The following is a 16,034-nucleotide window of genomic DNA, read 5'->3' as shown; positions in this document are numbered from 1 at the left end:
CAATACTGTATCTACTTCCCATCCCACTTTACTAGAAAAAAATTCAAGGTGATTGATTAGAACCTTTTATTCACCCAAAGCATTTACTACTTGGGAATACAAAGATTGTCAAGATGAGCCCAGTACTGGACAGAACACTAAACACGGATACAAAAACATGGTAAATATAACCTAAGAAGGTAGCAACTGGGTACAATACACATAGAATATAAACAAAACAGACTTGAGGCAGGCTATAGTGAGGATTGTTTGAATGACAAAGGCTAAGGCGGTTTATAATTCGTTAGTCCCCTTAAAAAGGGTCTAGAGGGAAACTAGCCTATGCCTCATTCCAAACCCATCAATTTTCCCTCTTCCGACCAGGTGAGGATAGTACATGTACTGTGCCTCTGATGGAGAGCAACAAGGCATCATCTCTGAAGCGGGGGACTAGAACTTCAACAGACACCAAATTTGCCAGCACTCTTTTCTAAGATTTCCTAGCCTCTAGAACTGCAAACATTTAAGCTTCTATTGTTGGAGAGATTAAATAAAAGGGGGTGGGTTGTGGTATTATGTTTCAAACATGCACCAACTTCCCACGAGGACTGTAATCATTATGTACTACGAATACATGTTCTAATAATAAATTAAACAAAATGTCTAGTGTTTACATATTTTCCAAGGGCTTCAAGAAATGGTCAAAGCAATTCAGAACTAGAACATACATAAGGGTGCTTTTAAACAATTTATTTAACTGAAATGCCATACACTGACTTCCATTTATTTTGATACATCTTGTCCCCAAGGTGATTTAGAGGATCTTCAAGCCAATATAAACGTTTCATAAATATTTGGTCATTTGAGTATACATCTGCACAATACCTCACATCTTTCAGCAAGAAAAACACTGAAGTGTAAAGACCTGACACAATTAACTGGGTATAATGAGAATCTGCTCCAAATATTTGCTTCTCTGAGGTAAAGGCACCACACACCTGTTCAATTAAGAAAACCATCCTTACAACACAGGATGATTTTTAATTTTGAAGTAGGGATTAGGGCATTCAGCCGCTAATTAGGTGCTGTGTGGCAGAGCTACATCCCCAGCTTATGCCATGAATTCATAGGGAATAGGTTCCAACAACTCAGGCTCCTTCCCATTGGTTCTCACAAAGTGTGCTTCTCTGGGTGGGGCAGGCTGTTTAGGAAAAAAAAAAAGTCATTATGTAAAGTACTAAAAATCAACATTTTAAAGTATTCTTTGAAGTAATGAAATTTATCAATTTTTAACCATCATTAAAAAAAATCAGTGAGCAAATTTTAGAGTTACCCAAAATTAATACCTTGATTAATACCAAGTCAAGGTCTCACCTGGCGCTTCAGTTGAACCCAGGTACCTTTCTCTTTGGCTTCCTTCTTTTTCTGATCATTTTCCTTGACCCGTTTCAGGAAGCTATCTCGACTCTTTGAGTGTTTAATATGCTCAATACGCACATTAATTCTCTTGGCAAGTATCTTGCCCCTGGAAAGAGCAAAAATTTTTAACAAATGCTTTAAGAAAAATAAAATGAAAATACAGAAAACTGCTGACAGTTTCATGTAGTAAATAAATTATCAATCTCTTACTCAGGATAAGGCAAGAGGGTAATGGCCTGATTGTATCATTAATTCTACTATAAGAGGCTTAGAACATCTCTATATCAAAGGCACTCTTCTGAGGTGAGAGTGTGAACACTAGTAATTTAACCAAAACCAGATCACCACTAAAATAATTCATGTTACAAAAAGAACTGCTTAATACCAAACTGTGTAAGACTTTTTCCAGCAAATCTACTTTAATCTGTTTCCTCTGACAGGCTGCAAGACAAACATTTAGTTTGCCTGAGTTTTAAAAGGATATTTCTTTTGCCCCACTTGAATGACCAATAAAGACATTAAGTCCAATTGGCAAAGTGAAAGGGGGTATATGAAGGAATACTAATTAGTCACAAAGAACTGACATTACTTACTTAACTTGTTTGTTTACAACAATGCCAACAGCATGCTGGGTAACATTGTAGACTCTTCCAGTTTTGCCATGGTAACATTTGTGTGGCATTCCTTTTTGAACAGTACCCATTCCCTGGTTAAGGTCAGAGACAATGTTATTCCAGCAATCTCCTCTTCCTTTTACCGTAACTTTTAATAGTATGACTAAGATATTTTAAGATTTCCTTTAAATGGTAACTCAAGAGCTTTCAGAGCCGGTGAAATGTGTTTTTCACATTGCTTCAATCAATCACAAAGACAATCATCATTAAGCTCTGGAGTGTTAGGATTCAGTTAAACACTGGCCACAAAAGAACAGAGCTTTCACTGGGACTTTGATAAAGGCAGAACTCTCGATGTCTATCAAAAATTAAATTTTACACCAAGATATTCTTTCTTGTCATGATCAACTGATGAACCCCCCCCTTAATTTTTTCCATTAGTTAACTTTTAGCAGGTAATGCAAAAAATCAGACCCATTAAGAATAGAACTTTAAAAAAACATCTAAAGGAGTAGCAGAAGTGGAAGGGGTAGGAAAAAGGAAAGAAGGGAAAAGAAAAAATATGAGAAAAGGAAAAAAATGGAAACAAAGTCTCTGTAAGCAGGGAAGGGTGGAGGGGGTGAAGGGAGGGCAGGGGAATGGGAAAAAATAAGAACCAAGATATGTAATGTAAAGGTACAAGATCCTAATGATGAATTTAACTGTATTGTATACCTAAAATGTACCAATAAACTTAATGGGGAAAAAAAAAAGAACAGAACTTTAAAACAGCCATTCTTTAGTCTTACAGACATTTTCTTTTTTGCAGTACTGGGGATTGAACCCAGGGCCTTCATACTGAGCTACATTATCTCCAGCCCATTTTATTTGGAGATAGCCTCGCTAATTTGCTCAAACTTTCAATTTTCCTGCCTTATCCTCCCACAGCTCTGCAATTATAAGTATTTGAATTCCTACTGGATTTAAATCCAATTTTTCTAACTTCAATAGTGCTAGTTCCTCAATTTTATAATTTACCTTGATGTCTACAATATCACCCTTTTTGTAGATTCGCATGTATGTGGCCAAAGGAACAACCCCTGAAAAAAAAGTCAATTTTAGACAAAAATCCACAAAGATACTTAAAAAACTAGATTTCCACACACATCTTTTCTTTTTCACCGCAGCACTAGATATTGAAGCCAGAGAGCACTGAGCTATATTCCCAATCCTTTTTATAACTTTCAAGGTTAGGGTCACTAAGGCACAGGCTGGCTTCAAACTTGAGATACACTTCCCTCAGGCTCTTGAGTAATTAGGATTGCAGGTATGCACCAAGCCAGGTGCACACACTGACAGTTTATTAATTTAAAAATCTTGCCAATAGACAGTTTCTTGAGAATGCAAAGGCAGTCTACTACAGGACAACTTCTCTCCAAAGTTTAATCGTATACTTATTAGAAATAATTCAGGTATGTTCTGGTTATTTACTATTACTGATTAACATTGTATGAACCATATACATTAAAAAATAAAAAAACCAAATTATCTATGTCATGCTTTCCCTCAAGGAGGGTCAATTTACTTACCATGTTTTCTAAAAGGCCTAGAGAACATATACCGAGTCCCCCTCCTCTTCCCCTTTGTGTTCGTCATTTTGGCAAATTACTGAAAGCAAAAAGTATAAAAATAGTCAAACAACTAAGATTGTTGCCATATGCCCCTTTAGCCCCTCCTCCCAAAAGACCTATAGTTTCAGTGTTCCTATTACAGTAGTGATTTGAAATCTAAAAGGCTGGATGGAGCACCAATCAGTATTTCTTTTAAAGGATACAAACCCTGTCATTTTATCAGGTAAGGTCTTTGCCAAAGCAGCCCAAGTTCTATAACATTAAAACTCCTAACCACAACTGGGTATTAAACCAGTATGCCTTCCCTATCAGAATATAAAAATATACCAGGACTTGTATCACATATCTATAAAACCCAGTCAAGAATGCCAAAAACTTTGCAATTACAGTACTAACTACAGATAAGTTACTGTTGGAGAACATAACACTCAGCCTTAGATTTTCAGGGGGTGGATAAAGCCTCTTTTCTTACTGACCTAATTTTCTGTGATAGCTTATTTCAACTTACCATCTACTTAACCAACAATTTCTCAACTCACTTCATACTGCTATTTACTATATTTACTAAGAAATGTAAAGCGGGTAGAAAGGGAAAACATCTACTGGTAAAAACTCAGTACAGGCTGTCACTTTCTGGGAGATCTACATTTAAGCTCACATCTCTACCTGTAAAATGAGGTTAGCACTTTTACACTGAGGTAATGTCTACACAGGGCACTCAGCAATTTTGGCATAGGTGGACTGCTTCATAACTGGTATCTTTTGTTTCTTGAGGCAGGGTCTTACTATACAGCTTAAGGTAGCCTTTAACTATGTACATAGTCCAAGATGGCCTCAAACTCCTGTGTCTCCCTCCCAGATAAATGGTTATCTATTTTGTCATTATCTATAAATTCACCTGTTTATAGCAATGATAGTGAACCTTTTAGAGATCTCGAGTGCCAAACTGCAACCCAAAACCCACTTATCGCAAGGTGCCAACACTGCAATTAAACTTGAATACTGAGATTTTAGTTTAGAAATAACTCACATTAGCATCCTGTCTTAAAAGAAAAACACAGTAACAGGCATGCCATAGGTTCACCTACAGGTATTTAGAATTTAATCTTAAATAATGGTTTTGGTAACTGTGAACTGCCAATCTTGGTGATTACTCTTAATCATAAGGCAAAATACTCCAGCCAGCCTTAACCTGTTGACAGTGTTCTGAAACCGTGGCAGTCTCTTAATTTATCAACACTCTTAAAAATGACTACCAAACATAGTACCCTGTCCATAAAAACTGCCTGGGAGACACAATGTTTCACTTAACTCACCAAAGTCAAACCTTTGTTTCAAGGGATGATGTATCCTTTACTTTTAGGGTAACTGGGAAACTACAAACTTGTTCTAATCCTTAAAATCCCCCCAAACTGTATGAAATTTATATTTATGCTCCACATATTCAAATCACTTTTTTGTGTGTGTGGAGCCCAAAGGCAGCAAAATCAGTCATGTAATTTCTGACCCCAGAGCCCGTGTTTCTCCACCAAGCCCATTTTCCGAAGTAAAATATCCATTTTACACCTAAACCCAACACACTAAAACAAGTTTTTCAACACAATGCTCAACATACAAGCCAAAGACGGCTACAATCTATAAAGGTTGGTTTTTTTTTTTTTAAGCCAACTGGGATCCACTCTATAAAGTGAGCCCTTGTTGCCTCAACTCTGGTAGCTAGTTGGCTGTTAATATCCAGACTAGACCACGTTTCTAAAGTTGCTACTAAATAACTCACCCTAAACTTGTAAGCCAGATACATTGCTGTTTTGAAATTTCTTAATATATGCTGCGCAGAATTAGATCAAACTCCACCTTTCGGGGCCGGGGATTTAGCTCAGTGGTTTCGCCCAAGGACCCGAGTTCGATCCCCGGTACCAGAAAGAAAAACAAAACCAAAAACACCACCTTTTAGTATGTTTGTGTGGACGTTTAAAATTACCTTCTCTTCCTCTAAACGTCACTTGAAGCCAAAATTTAAAAGCGACTGTAAAACATTTCTTGAAATGCAGTAAGGGTCTGGGGTCCATTAGCCAGGTCGACACCAGGCATCCACATCATTCTCTAACCGTAAGTCCGGGCTTTCACACACATCTAGACCTCACCAGAGACAAAAACCGACTCAAGGTTTTGAACTCTGTTCCACAACCCCAAATCCCTACTCAACAGCATCACACGCTCAGGGATCCAACGGGGTAAAGATATCATATTGAAATGAGTTCTAAAGGTTTCGTGCCATGTGACCCTACACACAGTGGTGCGAGAGCCCAGGACGCCCAGGAGTTATGGAGACATATGACTTGAGCCTCCGCCAGATTAACCTTAATCCCCTCGCAGCGAAGGCTCCGTCTTTCTCGAGGCCGTCCCAATATAGAGTGGCGGCCTAGGAGTCCGGGCCTCGGTCCCACAGTGTACGATGCTCCAGATATGGCAGGACAGGCTAAGTTCAGCCCAAGCCAGTCGATCCCGGACGGCCTAAACCGTCTCCCTAGGATTCTAACGCACAACAGCAGCGGACCCAGCGTTATAATTTGAGTCTGTAGAACGCTACAAGCCGGGAGACACGTGAAAAGCCTACCTGGAAGATGGCGGTTCCGGCCGAAAGGAAGGAGGCGGAGCCGTGGCGCGCGCCTTACAAGGGCCTGTGGGCTGCCCGCGGCGCTGCCTGAAGGAAGCGCCAACTGGAATTGGCTTTTCTAAGCAAGGAAGTCGTCTCTGACAACCAAGAGACTCTGTTCGGATACAGTACTGCAAACGAGATAGAATCGGCCAATACAAGCTGACACTTGGATTGTGTCAGACAGCCCGGAAAGGGGCCTTCAAAGGCGTCAACAGGACGCCGACGTCGTGAGCGTGCTGACGTCCGCTGCTGTGTCACGTCCTGGCCGGAAGCGAGTGTCTGCGTTTCTGAGGGGCGGTGGGCCCTTCCGAGAGTGTGGCAGAAATCTTTGGAGTCCTCGAAGCTGCTGCTTTATTGTTTGTAAAAATGATTACATGGGCGCAAAAAATAATTGTAATTAAACAAAAACGTGTAGTTTTATGGCAATCAATAGGTTTCCGTCTGTGCGTCTAAATGCACCCGCCGGAGATTAATACCACTCTGGAAAGCAATTTGGGAAAATCTAGTAAAATAAAGGATTTTAAAACACCACAGCCCAGCGTTTCACTCCTGTCTGTGTATGTCCTGTAGGAACTCTGATATGTGAACAAGGATATACATAATAGCACTGTGGGTAGAAGCAAAAAGTTAGAAACGTTCTTCTGTAAGAATACATTATGCATTATAAACAGGATGAAGTAAATATATGCTAGCAAAACGACTGAACTCAAACAGGTTGAGGCAAAGGAGGACGATGTAGAAGAAATACATAGTATGACAATACAGTTTAAAAGCTGTAGAACAATACTGTACATTGCTTAGATATACCGTGGACCTATGAACTCAATCCGTTCAAGGCCTGGTTGATTGTAAGTCAATACAGCTGAGATCTGGATGTTTACCTGGGTACATGCTATAGATAACAAGAGGCAGATGAATCTTCCATTAACCTGATTAACCCAAGTTGTTCGTATGTCAGTTGTAACTTGAGGGTCCACTGTACATGTAACGAAAGTATTCAAGAAATACAAGAGAATGAAAAACAAGTTTAGAAAAATGGTCATGTCTTCCCACCTTTCTTTCAGCTGATGGCTACCTCATTTTTATCAGGGTAGAAAGATGCTCTCTTTCCACCTAAAATGTGCCACCTTCATGGTTCTGTTTAATCTCATACTCCTTTCTAACTCCTGTTCCAGACTTTCATTTTTATTCCATCAAACTTTTACTTAAAAATCATGAAAGTACTGGTTTTGTACATCAGAAATGTTCAGGGACCAGAGATGTAGCTCAGTAGTAAACCACCTGCCTAGCGTGAGTGAAGCCTAAGGTTCAGCCTCCAGCACCTCAAAACAAAACTGTGCAATCAGCAGTTGTCAGATGGTTTGACCTAAAAATAGTCACCTCTCAGCTCCCGTTCTGTTTTCTATTTATTCGTACTTTTCCCCCAGTCGTGCTACTGAAACTGCTCTTTTGAATGCATAAACCACTGTGTTGCCTATCTTAGTTACTTTATTCATTGCTGGGACAAAATACCTGACAACTTAAAGGAGGAGAGGTTTATTTTAGCTCATCTTTCAGTCCGTGGTCTGCTGGCTCCAGGCAGAATGTCATGGCAAAGAGTTATGCTGGAGGAAAAGTTGCTCACTTCATGGCATTCAGGAAGCAGAGAAATTGAAGAACCTGGAAGGGAGGTACAATTTCCGAGTCATGCCCACAGTGACCTGCCTTTTTGAACCAGACCCCATGTCCTAACTGCAGGTCAGCTTTAATCCCCATATAATCTAATCACATTCCAAAGGTCCTGCCTATGATCTCATGAGGCTTTGGGGGGACATCTAGATACAGTATAAACCAAAACATTGCTCTATTACTTTCAGGCCTGGGGTGAGACAGAAACACGATGGTGGAAGGGCATAGTGAAGGAACACTGCTCATTGCATGGCATCCAGGAAGCAGAGCAAGAGTGAAACAGCCAGAGAAGAAGGAGCCAGGAACAAGTCCCCAAGGTCACATCACCATTATCCACTCTCATTAACTAGACCTCACCTCCTAGGTGTCCATTATCTCCCAATAACGTTATCAAATTATAGCCTATCAGTGAATTAAGCCACAATGAAGTTAATACCTTCTGAAAGCCCTACCTCGGACCACATAAAATTTTTGAGAGACATGTTCATCTAAATCATAACATTTACTCTGCTATTGCCGTTGACATTTCTCCAAACTAGAGTGGACATGGTGATTTGAGCAGCTCCCAGGTTCAAGTGGGAACAAGAAACCTTAAGAGAACTATCTGTGGGTGGTTTAGTGGCAGAGTGCTAGCCTAACATGTGTAAGGCCCCAGGTTCCAGTCCCAGGCTTTGAGAGGGAGAGAGGGGAGAGAGAGAGGAGAAGCGGGAGGGGAGAAGAGATGGAGGCAAGTCCCCTAAATGTAGTTAAGTACCAGTACCACACTGGACACAAGGCAATTCTGACTACCTGGCGCTTCTTAAACTTTTATTATGCATACACATCACCTGAAGGATTTGTTAAACTGCAGACTCTTATTCAGTAGGTCTGGGTTGGGCCTGAGATTCTGAATTCTAACAACTTCCCAGATAATGCTGTTCTTGGACCCCACTTTGAGTACAAGGTTATAGAGCTGTGGTTCTCAAACTAGATTTTTTTTTAAGAGACACTGGGTTCTTTAAAAAACACTGGCAGCTGCTCATGGTGGCACACACCTGTGATCCCAGCACTCAAGAGGCTGAGGCAGGAAGATGACTATGAGTTCAAGGCCAGCCTGGGCTACATAGTGAGTTCAAGACTAACCTGGATTACATAGCAAGACCCTGTATCAAAACAAAACAAAGAAAAAAACCAAAAAAACTTCAACACATATATATGTATGTGTATGTATATTATATAATATATAAGCCATACACACACACACACACACACACACATATCTCATATATTTGGCTAAACCTGTCTTCCAAAGATTCTGATTCAGTTTAACTGAGCCTTGGATATAATTGTTTTTAAAAGTCTAGCAAATAGTGCTAATGACTCCTCAGAGGAATATTTAACAAATGACATTGTCAGTTATTTCCAATTCATTAATAACGCCTTGAATCAAAGATTGATTCATTCAGTCATAATTCATTTATTCAATTTTCAACCCTCATATTTTAATGCTCTATTTTAGAGAAATTATATATATAAATTCTCCAATTTCCAAGTAGCTTTTAGCTTCTCCTAGAAATTTCTACTTTCTTTCTGCTGGATTTTCAGTGGGTTTCTAACTAATAAAATTAAACTCTAAATAACATCCTTCCCACAAATTTCACACCATGCTGCTTCTTTTGGAACTAGACAATAGCAAAGAAGGGTAAAATTAAGTAGTCTAGAAGTTTATTTTCAGTTTATGTTTTATCAGAGGTGACTTGCCAGTCAGATGATATGTTAAAATTATACAGAATAAAAAAAAAGTAGTTTTATGAAACCCTTCTTTGTTTCATCCATGCCAGCATCTACTTCCTCCTCTACTCAGTTATTCCAAAGAAACCTCAGTCACCAGCTAGCTCATTTCATCTATAAATATTTTCAATATGTATCTCTAAAACAACCAGAATACTGCTAAAACCCTTTACAAATGAACAACTGCTGGGCATAGTGGCACATGTCTGTAATCCTAGCACTCAGGAGGCTGAGGCAGGAGGATCGCCATGAGTTCGAGGCCAGCCTGGGCTACATAGTGAATTCAAGGCCAGCCTGAACAACACAGTGAGACCCTGTCTCAAAAAAAAAAAAAAAAAAAAAAAGAACAACAATCCTTTAATATTATCAAGCATCCAGTTACTGATCACATTTCAATTGTTTTATAATTTTTTAATAATCTTTTAAAAATCAGGCTTCAAGGAAGGGTCACATGATTATTTTTACGTCTTTTAGATCTCTTTTCATCTAGAGGTTTCTTAAAACCTATGCTTCTCCAGTACTTTACTTGTGGACTAAACCAATTGATACCCTAAAGTACCCCACATTTTGGATTCTGCTGATTCTTACTCCACTGTGTTTTAACATGTTCCTCTGTCCTCTCCATTTCCGGTGGATTGAGAGTCTGATAAAGACCTGAAAAACAAATGTATTAAACATTAATAATGCCCAATCATGTTACACTTTTCAGGTGTGTGGGTGAAAGCAGTACTGTCTTCAGAAGGGGTCTGGTGTGTTGAAGTTGCCCAGTTCTGATTAGAATGAGGGCACACAGTAGAGACTAAGATCGTGATTGTGGAGCAAGATGGTACAGGAGAAAGCTCTCAAAATGGTATAGGACCTGCTTTTTGCCTTACCTCTTGCGGCCTGTTCCAGGCTTATTCTGTATGGAATCATAATGCCTGAAGCTCTGCTCACTGGGAAGATTGGCTTCCACCCCCTCCTTTGGGCCATTTTTGAGAGGTGCTGTAGTTCAGCAGCTCTACATTTCTAGCTGCTTCCATCATACTGCATATTCATTAATAAACCTAACCCACTTTTCCCTCCTCTATTAAGTGGCTGTAGGGAGCTCCATCTAAAGCCACAGGTATGTGATTAGAGAGGAGCACCAAAGCAGTAGGAACAGATGCCAGGGAAGTGAAACCACTTCCTTCTGAAGTTTGTTGTTTCCAGACCTGCAAAGCTTGGTCCCATCACAGATGCTCCTTGACTTACAATGGAGCCGCACCCCAACAAACCGAATGAAAGCCTGAAAATATGTGTAGAAACACATTTAATCTACCTATCCTGAAAAAGCACCATAGCTTAGCAACACAGCATACTGTAGAACTTTAGTGTTTCCCCTTTTGATCATGGGGCTGACTACGACTGCCAGCAAGGTCAGAGAGTCAGGCCACATATTGCAATCTTGGGGGACAGATCTAGATTCAAAATCAGTATGGTTTCTACTGAATGCACATTGCCTTCACACAATCATAAAATTGAAAAATCATCAGTTAGACAATCCTAAATTGAGGACTATCTGTATATTGATGGAGTGTGGGAAATGCTACCTGCAAATATAGCACCCAGAAATTTGAGGAAACAGCAGAAATAGGTTATAGAAAGTAGAAAGTCCTTTGCCCCTTCTCTGAAGCAGCCATAAAACTTACCTGACCTTCCACTGAAAAACAGATCTCAGGATCCTTATTTCAGTGGGAGGTCCTGCCCTATCCTTGGAGGAAAGAAATGACAGCAAGAGATGCCAAGAGGAATCTGATCCAACAAGCCTTGACAAGTCCCTCCCTCCCCTCAGTTTATTACCATTAAATCACACCTTTTGTCCTTCAATCATAGCACTCTGTGTGACTATTCATAAAAATAGAGTTTTTCTGGTTTCTTTGAGTTATTTCTAAAGACTCCTGTGTCGTGTGAAATTTAACTAAATGTTTACGCTTTTCTGTTGTTAATCTGTCTTTTGTTATAGAGGTCTCAGCCATGAACTCTGTGATGGGTAAGGAAAAGATATTGCTTTTTGTTTCCTAAAATATCATTTATAATTAACAATGAGCATGGCTGAACATGTCCAGGTCTTGATGGCCATTTTTGATTCAGAGTCGGATATGCAGGCTCTACCAGGTCTCTCTAACAGCCTCATGCTGCTTTTCAAGTGAAAAATAATCATCAGTGGAAGAGGTCATGGCTTTACTTGGGTATGCTGGCCCTTGCCAGGAACACCTTGTATCTCTCCTCTGATTGCCAGATTCTTCTGCTCCATGGGGTCTGCTGGTCAGGCTGGGTGTAATGTAGCCTGAACATATATCAGAGCCTCTTTATACACCATGTCCACTCAAAACTAGTAGCCTTATAATATAGGTGCCAAGGAATTAGGTTAAAGTAGCACCCCCCCCCAAAAGGCTTAAATTGCTAGTAAAATTTAAAAAATATCACTAAGCCTTGTGCCTCCTATGTAATAGGTGAGAAAGGGTGCAGACACCATCTCTCTTTTAGAAAGAGATACTCCCTGTTGGTCATTGTGGCACATACTTGTAATCCTAGTACTTTGGACGCTTAAAGTAGGAGGATTGCTATGAGTTCGAGGCCAGCCTGGGCTACATAGCAAGACCCTGACTCAAAAACACCAAAAGAAGACAAAATAATTTTTAAAAGTTTAAAAAAGAGATCCTGTATCCCCAAAGACTACTGAGCACTGAGGAACTTCCTCTGTGTAGGACTTTTAGGGGTTTTATCAGTTTCTTGGTATGGGTTTGTTTTACCAACAGATCCAAGGTACTTGCTTTTTCCTGATCACTACTAGATCCAATTATCATAATGCCATCAGTATAATAGGCCACTGTAATTGTACACTATCAAAATAAACAAGATTCCTTCAGATCATATTAAGGTAGTTGATTTAGCCCTGAGGCAGGAAATAAGATACATTGCTGTCCTTGACAAATGAAAGCAAACTGATTTTGGTTTTTTTGCAGAGAGAAAAGAGAGGTAGTAAAAGTATTTTCTAGGTTATGAGCTGCAAATTAAGTACCAGAAAGTGTTTTCTGTAGAGCAGCCAACCAAAAGCAACCAATAGAGAGAAAGCCAGAGTAATAAATATGCAGCCTCACTTGGTTACCAACCTCTAGTCTCCTGCCAGTGCCCCCAATTAGCCAAACCTAACTGAAACACGATCCTACAGTCAGACTATGAGACACAAAGCAGAATACAGAATGTAGAGATGGTTTGGGAAATGCAAATGAAAACTATTCACTGGCTTGTACATGGCATACCACACATTTGTGCTACGGATCCTGTTCTGATGTTAAGGGAGAGTTCATTTTTTTTTTTGGTACTGGGGATCGAACTCAGGACCTTGCACTTTCGAGGCAGGAGGCAGAACCACTGAGCTAAATCCCCGGCCTGAGAGTTCATTTCTTCCATAGAGTTTAAAAGTTGTGTCACTGGGCAAGAAGCTTTCTGGACCAAATTGGTTGAAGTTAGATTACCAGTACATTATGTACTTTCTATTTAGTTTACAATGGAGACAAAGATCATATGCAATAGTGGGTTCAGAATTTGAGACTCTGAAAATTCTAGTGTCCACTTTTGATATGTCATCATTTTAACAGTCTTCTTAATGATCCAGGCTTTGCCACACTCTAACTTCTCTCACCTTTTTTCCCCCCTGATGTTGGAGATTGGAGCTCTTCTACACTATGTACAAGCTCTACCATTGACCTACCCTCTCAGCCCATCCTACCCTCTTCAGTTTAGGCTGGGGTATATTCTTCTTCTGGGGATTATCAGGAGGTACAGGATATTAAAAAAATACCAGCACCTATGGATGAACTTCAAGGACATTATGTTCAGAGAAATAAGCCAGTTACATAAAGACAAATACTAAGTGATTCTACTCATATACAGTCCCTAGAGTAGTCAAATTCACAGGAACAGAAAGTATAATACTGCTTGCTAGAGCCTGAGGGAAGGGGGTGAAGAGTTACTTCAGTGGGTGCAGTTTCAGTCTGGGAAGGTATTGTCCCAGATGCTTTCCCAGAGTTGTAGAGATAGAGGATGGTGATAGCTGTGCAACATGGAGAATATACTTAATGCTACTGAGTTAAACACTGAAGAATAGTTAATATGGTAAATCTTGTTATGTTCACAGTCATGCACCACATAAGGAATCCACCAAAATATATAGAGTCCACCAAAGATGTATATATCAGGAAAAGAAAAACTTATATAAATATTTTAATACTAAATGTTTGAGACATCATGAGATTAATACAAGTTACCTTGGCCTCTACAATTATAAGAGGTGCTCAAAGTGGTGGCCACTGGCTTCCAGACATTCATTAGTATGGCAAACCATGGAAGTGAGTACACATTTTTTCAGCAGACTCTGTGTACATAATGGATCCTGTGAGAGTATATCATCTAATAACATCATAGTCATCATAATTTGTGAAAGTCTTGGTAGGAAGGAAATCAACTTGAGAAGATGATGGGGAACTATTGTCTCAGATCCTCACCTTGGGGAAAACAGGTACATGAAAGGGCCTTAATGGGGAAGAAAAGAGTGTATTGGGGGTAATAAACAGGAAGACTGTATGAAAAGTTGTATATCCAGGCTCATTAAGCATATCTATCACTCAGGGATGTTTTACTTTTTATTTTTGTGGAACATCTTTGCAATAACAGCCCGTCTTTTTCTTATAGACCAGTGTCCATAATTCTTTAGAACAACACAGATCTTCTTATAAGTTAAACATTCTTCCATTGTAATGCTGTAGGAGGCTGCAGTGAGATGTGTCCAAGTCAGAGCCTCTGAGGGCACCTGAGGACACGATCCCTTCATTTAGCTCAGGTGCATTATGGGGCTTTGTTCTAGAATAATGAATCAGCATAGAAAACCACACATGCTACATGGCCATCTAAGGTTGCCCAGAATGTTTTGTCTTACTATGTTTTAGTAAGCTGATAAAAACTACTATAAATGCTTTGTTGGAAAATAAAGCTGGGTGCCGGGTGTGGTAGCGCATGCCTGTAATCCCAGCACTTGGAAGACTGAAGCAGGAGGATCACCGTGAGTTCGAGGACAGCCTGGGCTCCATAGTGAGTTTGAGGCCAGCCTGAACTGCATAGCAAGACATTGCCCCCCCCCCCCGAAAAGGAAGAAAGCTGGGTTCCTTGTTTGCAATATCTGCTGTATGCATGTCCTTTCCTTTGAGAACCTTGCCTGGCCAGGCCCTCCTTTCAGCCCCCTGGCCCCATCAAATGGTTTAGATCTAGAATGTCCCACAAGAGCCTCGTGTGTTCAGAGGTGAGGTTTTTGGAAGGTGAATGGATCATGGAGGCACTATATCCATCAGTGGATTAGTCCACTGGTGAATTCATAGCTGACTTGCTTTTAGGAAATATGGCCTGGTTAGAGGCTGGTCACTGGGAACATGACCTGGAAGGGTAGATCTCCCTCCCTGGATCCTCCTGTCTCTCTCTGCTTCCTGGCTACCATGACATAAGCATCTTTTCTCTACCAAGCCCTTCTACCATGTCCTTTCTTCCTTGGAGCCAGCCAACTACGGACTGAAAACATGAGCCAAAATAAAACTCTCCTCCTTTAAGTTGTGTGTGTGAAATATTATGTCCCAGCAATGGAAAAGTGACTAAAATAGATTTTGGTACCAGGGGTTGGGCCATTTCTGAGACTGCACCTGACATGTGGTTTACAAGCCTTTGGAAATCTTTCATGGGAGGAATTTAGAAAAGTTTGGAGGTTCTGGCTAGAGAAGGAGCTAGAATGCTGTAAACTGACCTTGATGGAAGAGTCTCATCGAGTTTAGAAGACCAAAATGCTGGCAGAAATGCAGATACTGAATGCCATACCTAGGAGGTTTCATTTGCAAACAAGGATGCCATTGGCAGTTGGAATCAAGACCATGTATGTTATGCTCTTGCAGAAAATTTGTCTACATTTTTCCCATGTTATTATGAGATTAAGGGCAGTGAACTAATTGATAGAGGAAGTTTCAAGGCAGCCCCAAATTCAGGCTGTGGTGTGGATACACTGTTTTTGTTTTTGTTTCCCACACTTTGATGTTATCCAAAAACCATTAGTGTGGTGGATTATCTAATGGTCAACTTGGAATACTAAGCTGAACTGAATCAGTGTGGTTTGGGTGTGGAAGCCCCATCTGAGGATTGTGGCCAACTTCATAAAAAGAGAACTAGAGGGGAAGATTGTGTGCTGTTGATTTTCTTGGAGAAGCTTGCCATGGAGGGTTTTCCTGATGTGAAATTGGCTATTCTCTCTTTGTC

At 40.2% G+C, this 16,034-nt stretch overlaps 1 protein-coding gene and 2 non-coding genes across 8 annotated transcripts in view; all 3 read right to left on the bottom strand.

The window, feature by feature from the left end:
- Positions 1 to 52: 52 nt before the first annotated feature.
- Rpl21 (ribosomal protein L21) overlaps positions 53 to 16,034 on the bottom strand; it is a 38,987-nt gene continuing 23,005 nt past the window's right edge. Inside the window, exons 2-12 of one of the 6 annotated variants that reach the window (XM_013075882.3) lie at positions 10,308 to 10,373; positions 8,984 to 9,091; positions 7,794 to 7,940; positions 7,163 to 7,257; positions 6,240 to 6,761; positions 5,604 to 5,755; positions 3,581 to 3,659; positions 3,030 to 3,091; positions 1,992 to 2,104; positions 1,354 to 1,504; positions 53 to 1,180 (exon numbers count right to left, since the gene is read on the bottom strand). In XM_013075882.3, the coding sequence (XP_012931336.1) occupies positions 1,091 to 1,180; positions 1,354 to 1,504; positions 1,992 to 2,104; positions 3,030 to 3,091; positions 3,581 to 3,647 (483 nt within the window). In that variant the 5' untranslated portion in view covers positions 3,648 to 3,659; positions 5,604 to 5,755; positions 6,240 to 6,761; ... (2 more) ...; positions 8,984 to 9,091; positions 10,308 to 10,373 and the 3' untranslated portion in view covers positions 53 to 1,090. Of the gene's footprint in view, positions 1,181 to 1,353; positions 1,505 to 1,991; positions 2,105 to 3,029; positions 3,092 to 3,580; positions 3,660 to 5,399; positions 5,762 to 6,239; positions 6,762 to 7,162; positions 7,258 to 7,793; positions 7,941 to 8,983; positions 9,092 to 10,307; positions 10,374 to 16,034 lie in introns of those variants that run through there. The other 5 variants (XM_087199411.1, XM_087199412.1, XM_087199413.1 and 2 more) reach the window with 5 other exon arrangements.
- On the bottom strand, positions 1,821 to 1,948 carry LOC147821744 (small nucleolar RNA SNORA27). Its single transcript, XR_015446644.1, has one exon. It is a non-coding gene; the product is annotated as a small nucleolar RNA SNORA27 (small nucleolar RNA).
- On the bottom strand, positions 2,215 to 2,285 carry LOC147821743 (small nucleolar RNA SNORD102). Its single transcript, XR_015446643.1, has one exon. It is a non-coding gene; the product is annotated as a small nucleolar RNA SNORD102 (small nucleolar RNA).

The sequence above is a fragment of the Heterocephalus glaber genome, unplaced genomic scaffold, assembly GCF_053883595.1.
Source record: "Heterocephalus glaber isolate CG9 unplaced genomic scaffold, H.glaber_assembly_v1.0 deba00001719, whole genome shotgun sequence".
Taxonomy (NCBI): domain Eukaryota; kingdom Metazoa; phylum Chordata; class Mammalia; order Rodentia; family Bathyergidae; genus Heterocephalus; species Heterocephalus glaber.
The sequence above is the reverse complement of the archived record's forward strand: the minus strand, read 5'-3'. Positions and strand labels throughout refer to the sequence as shown.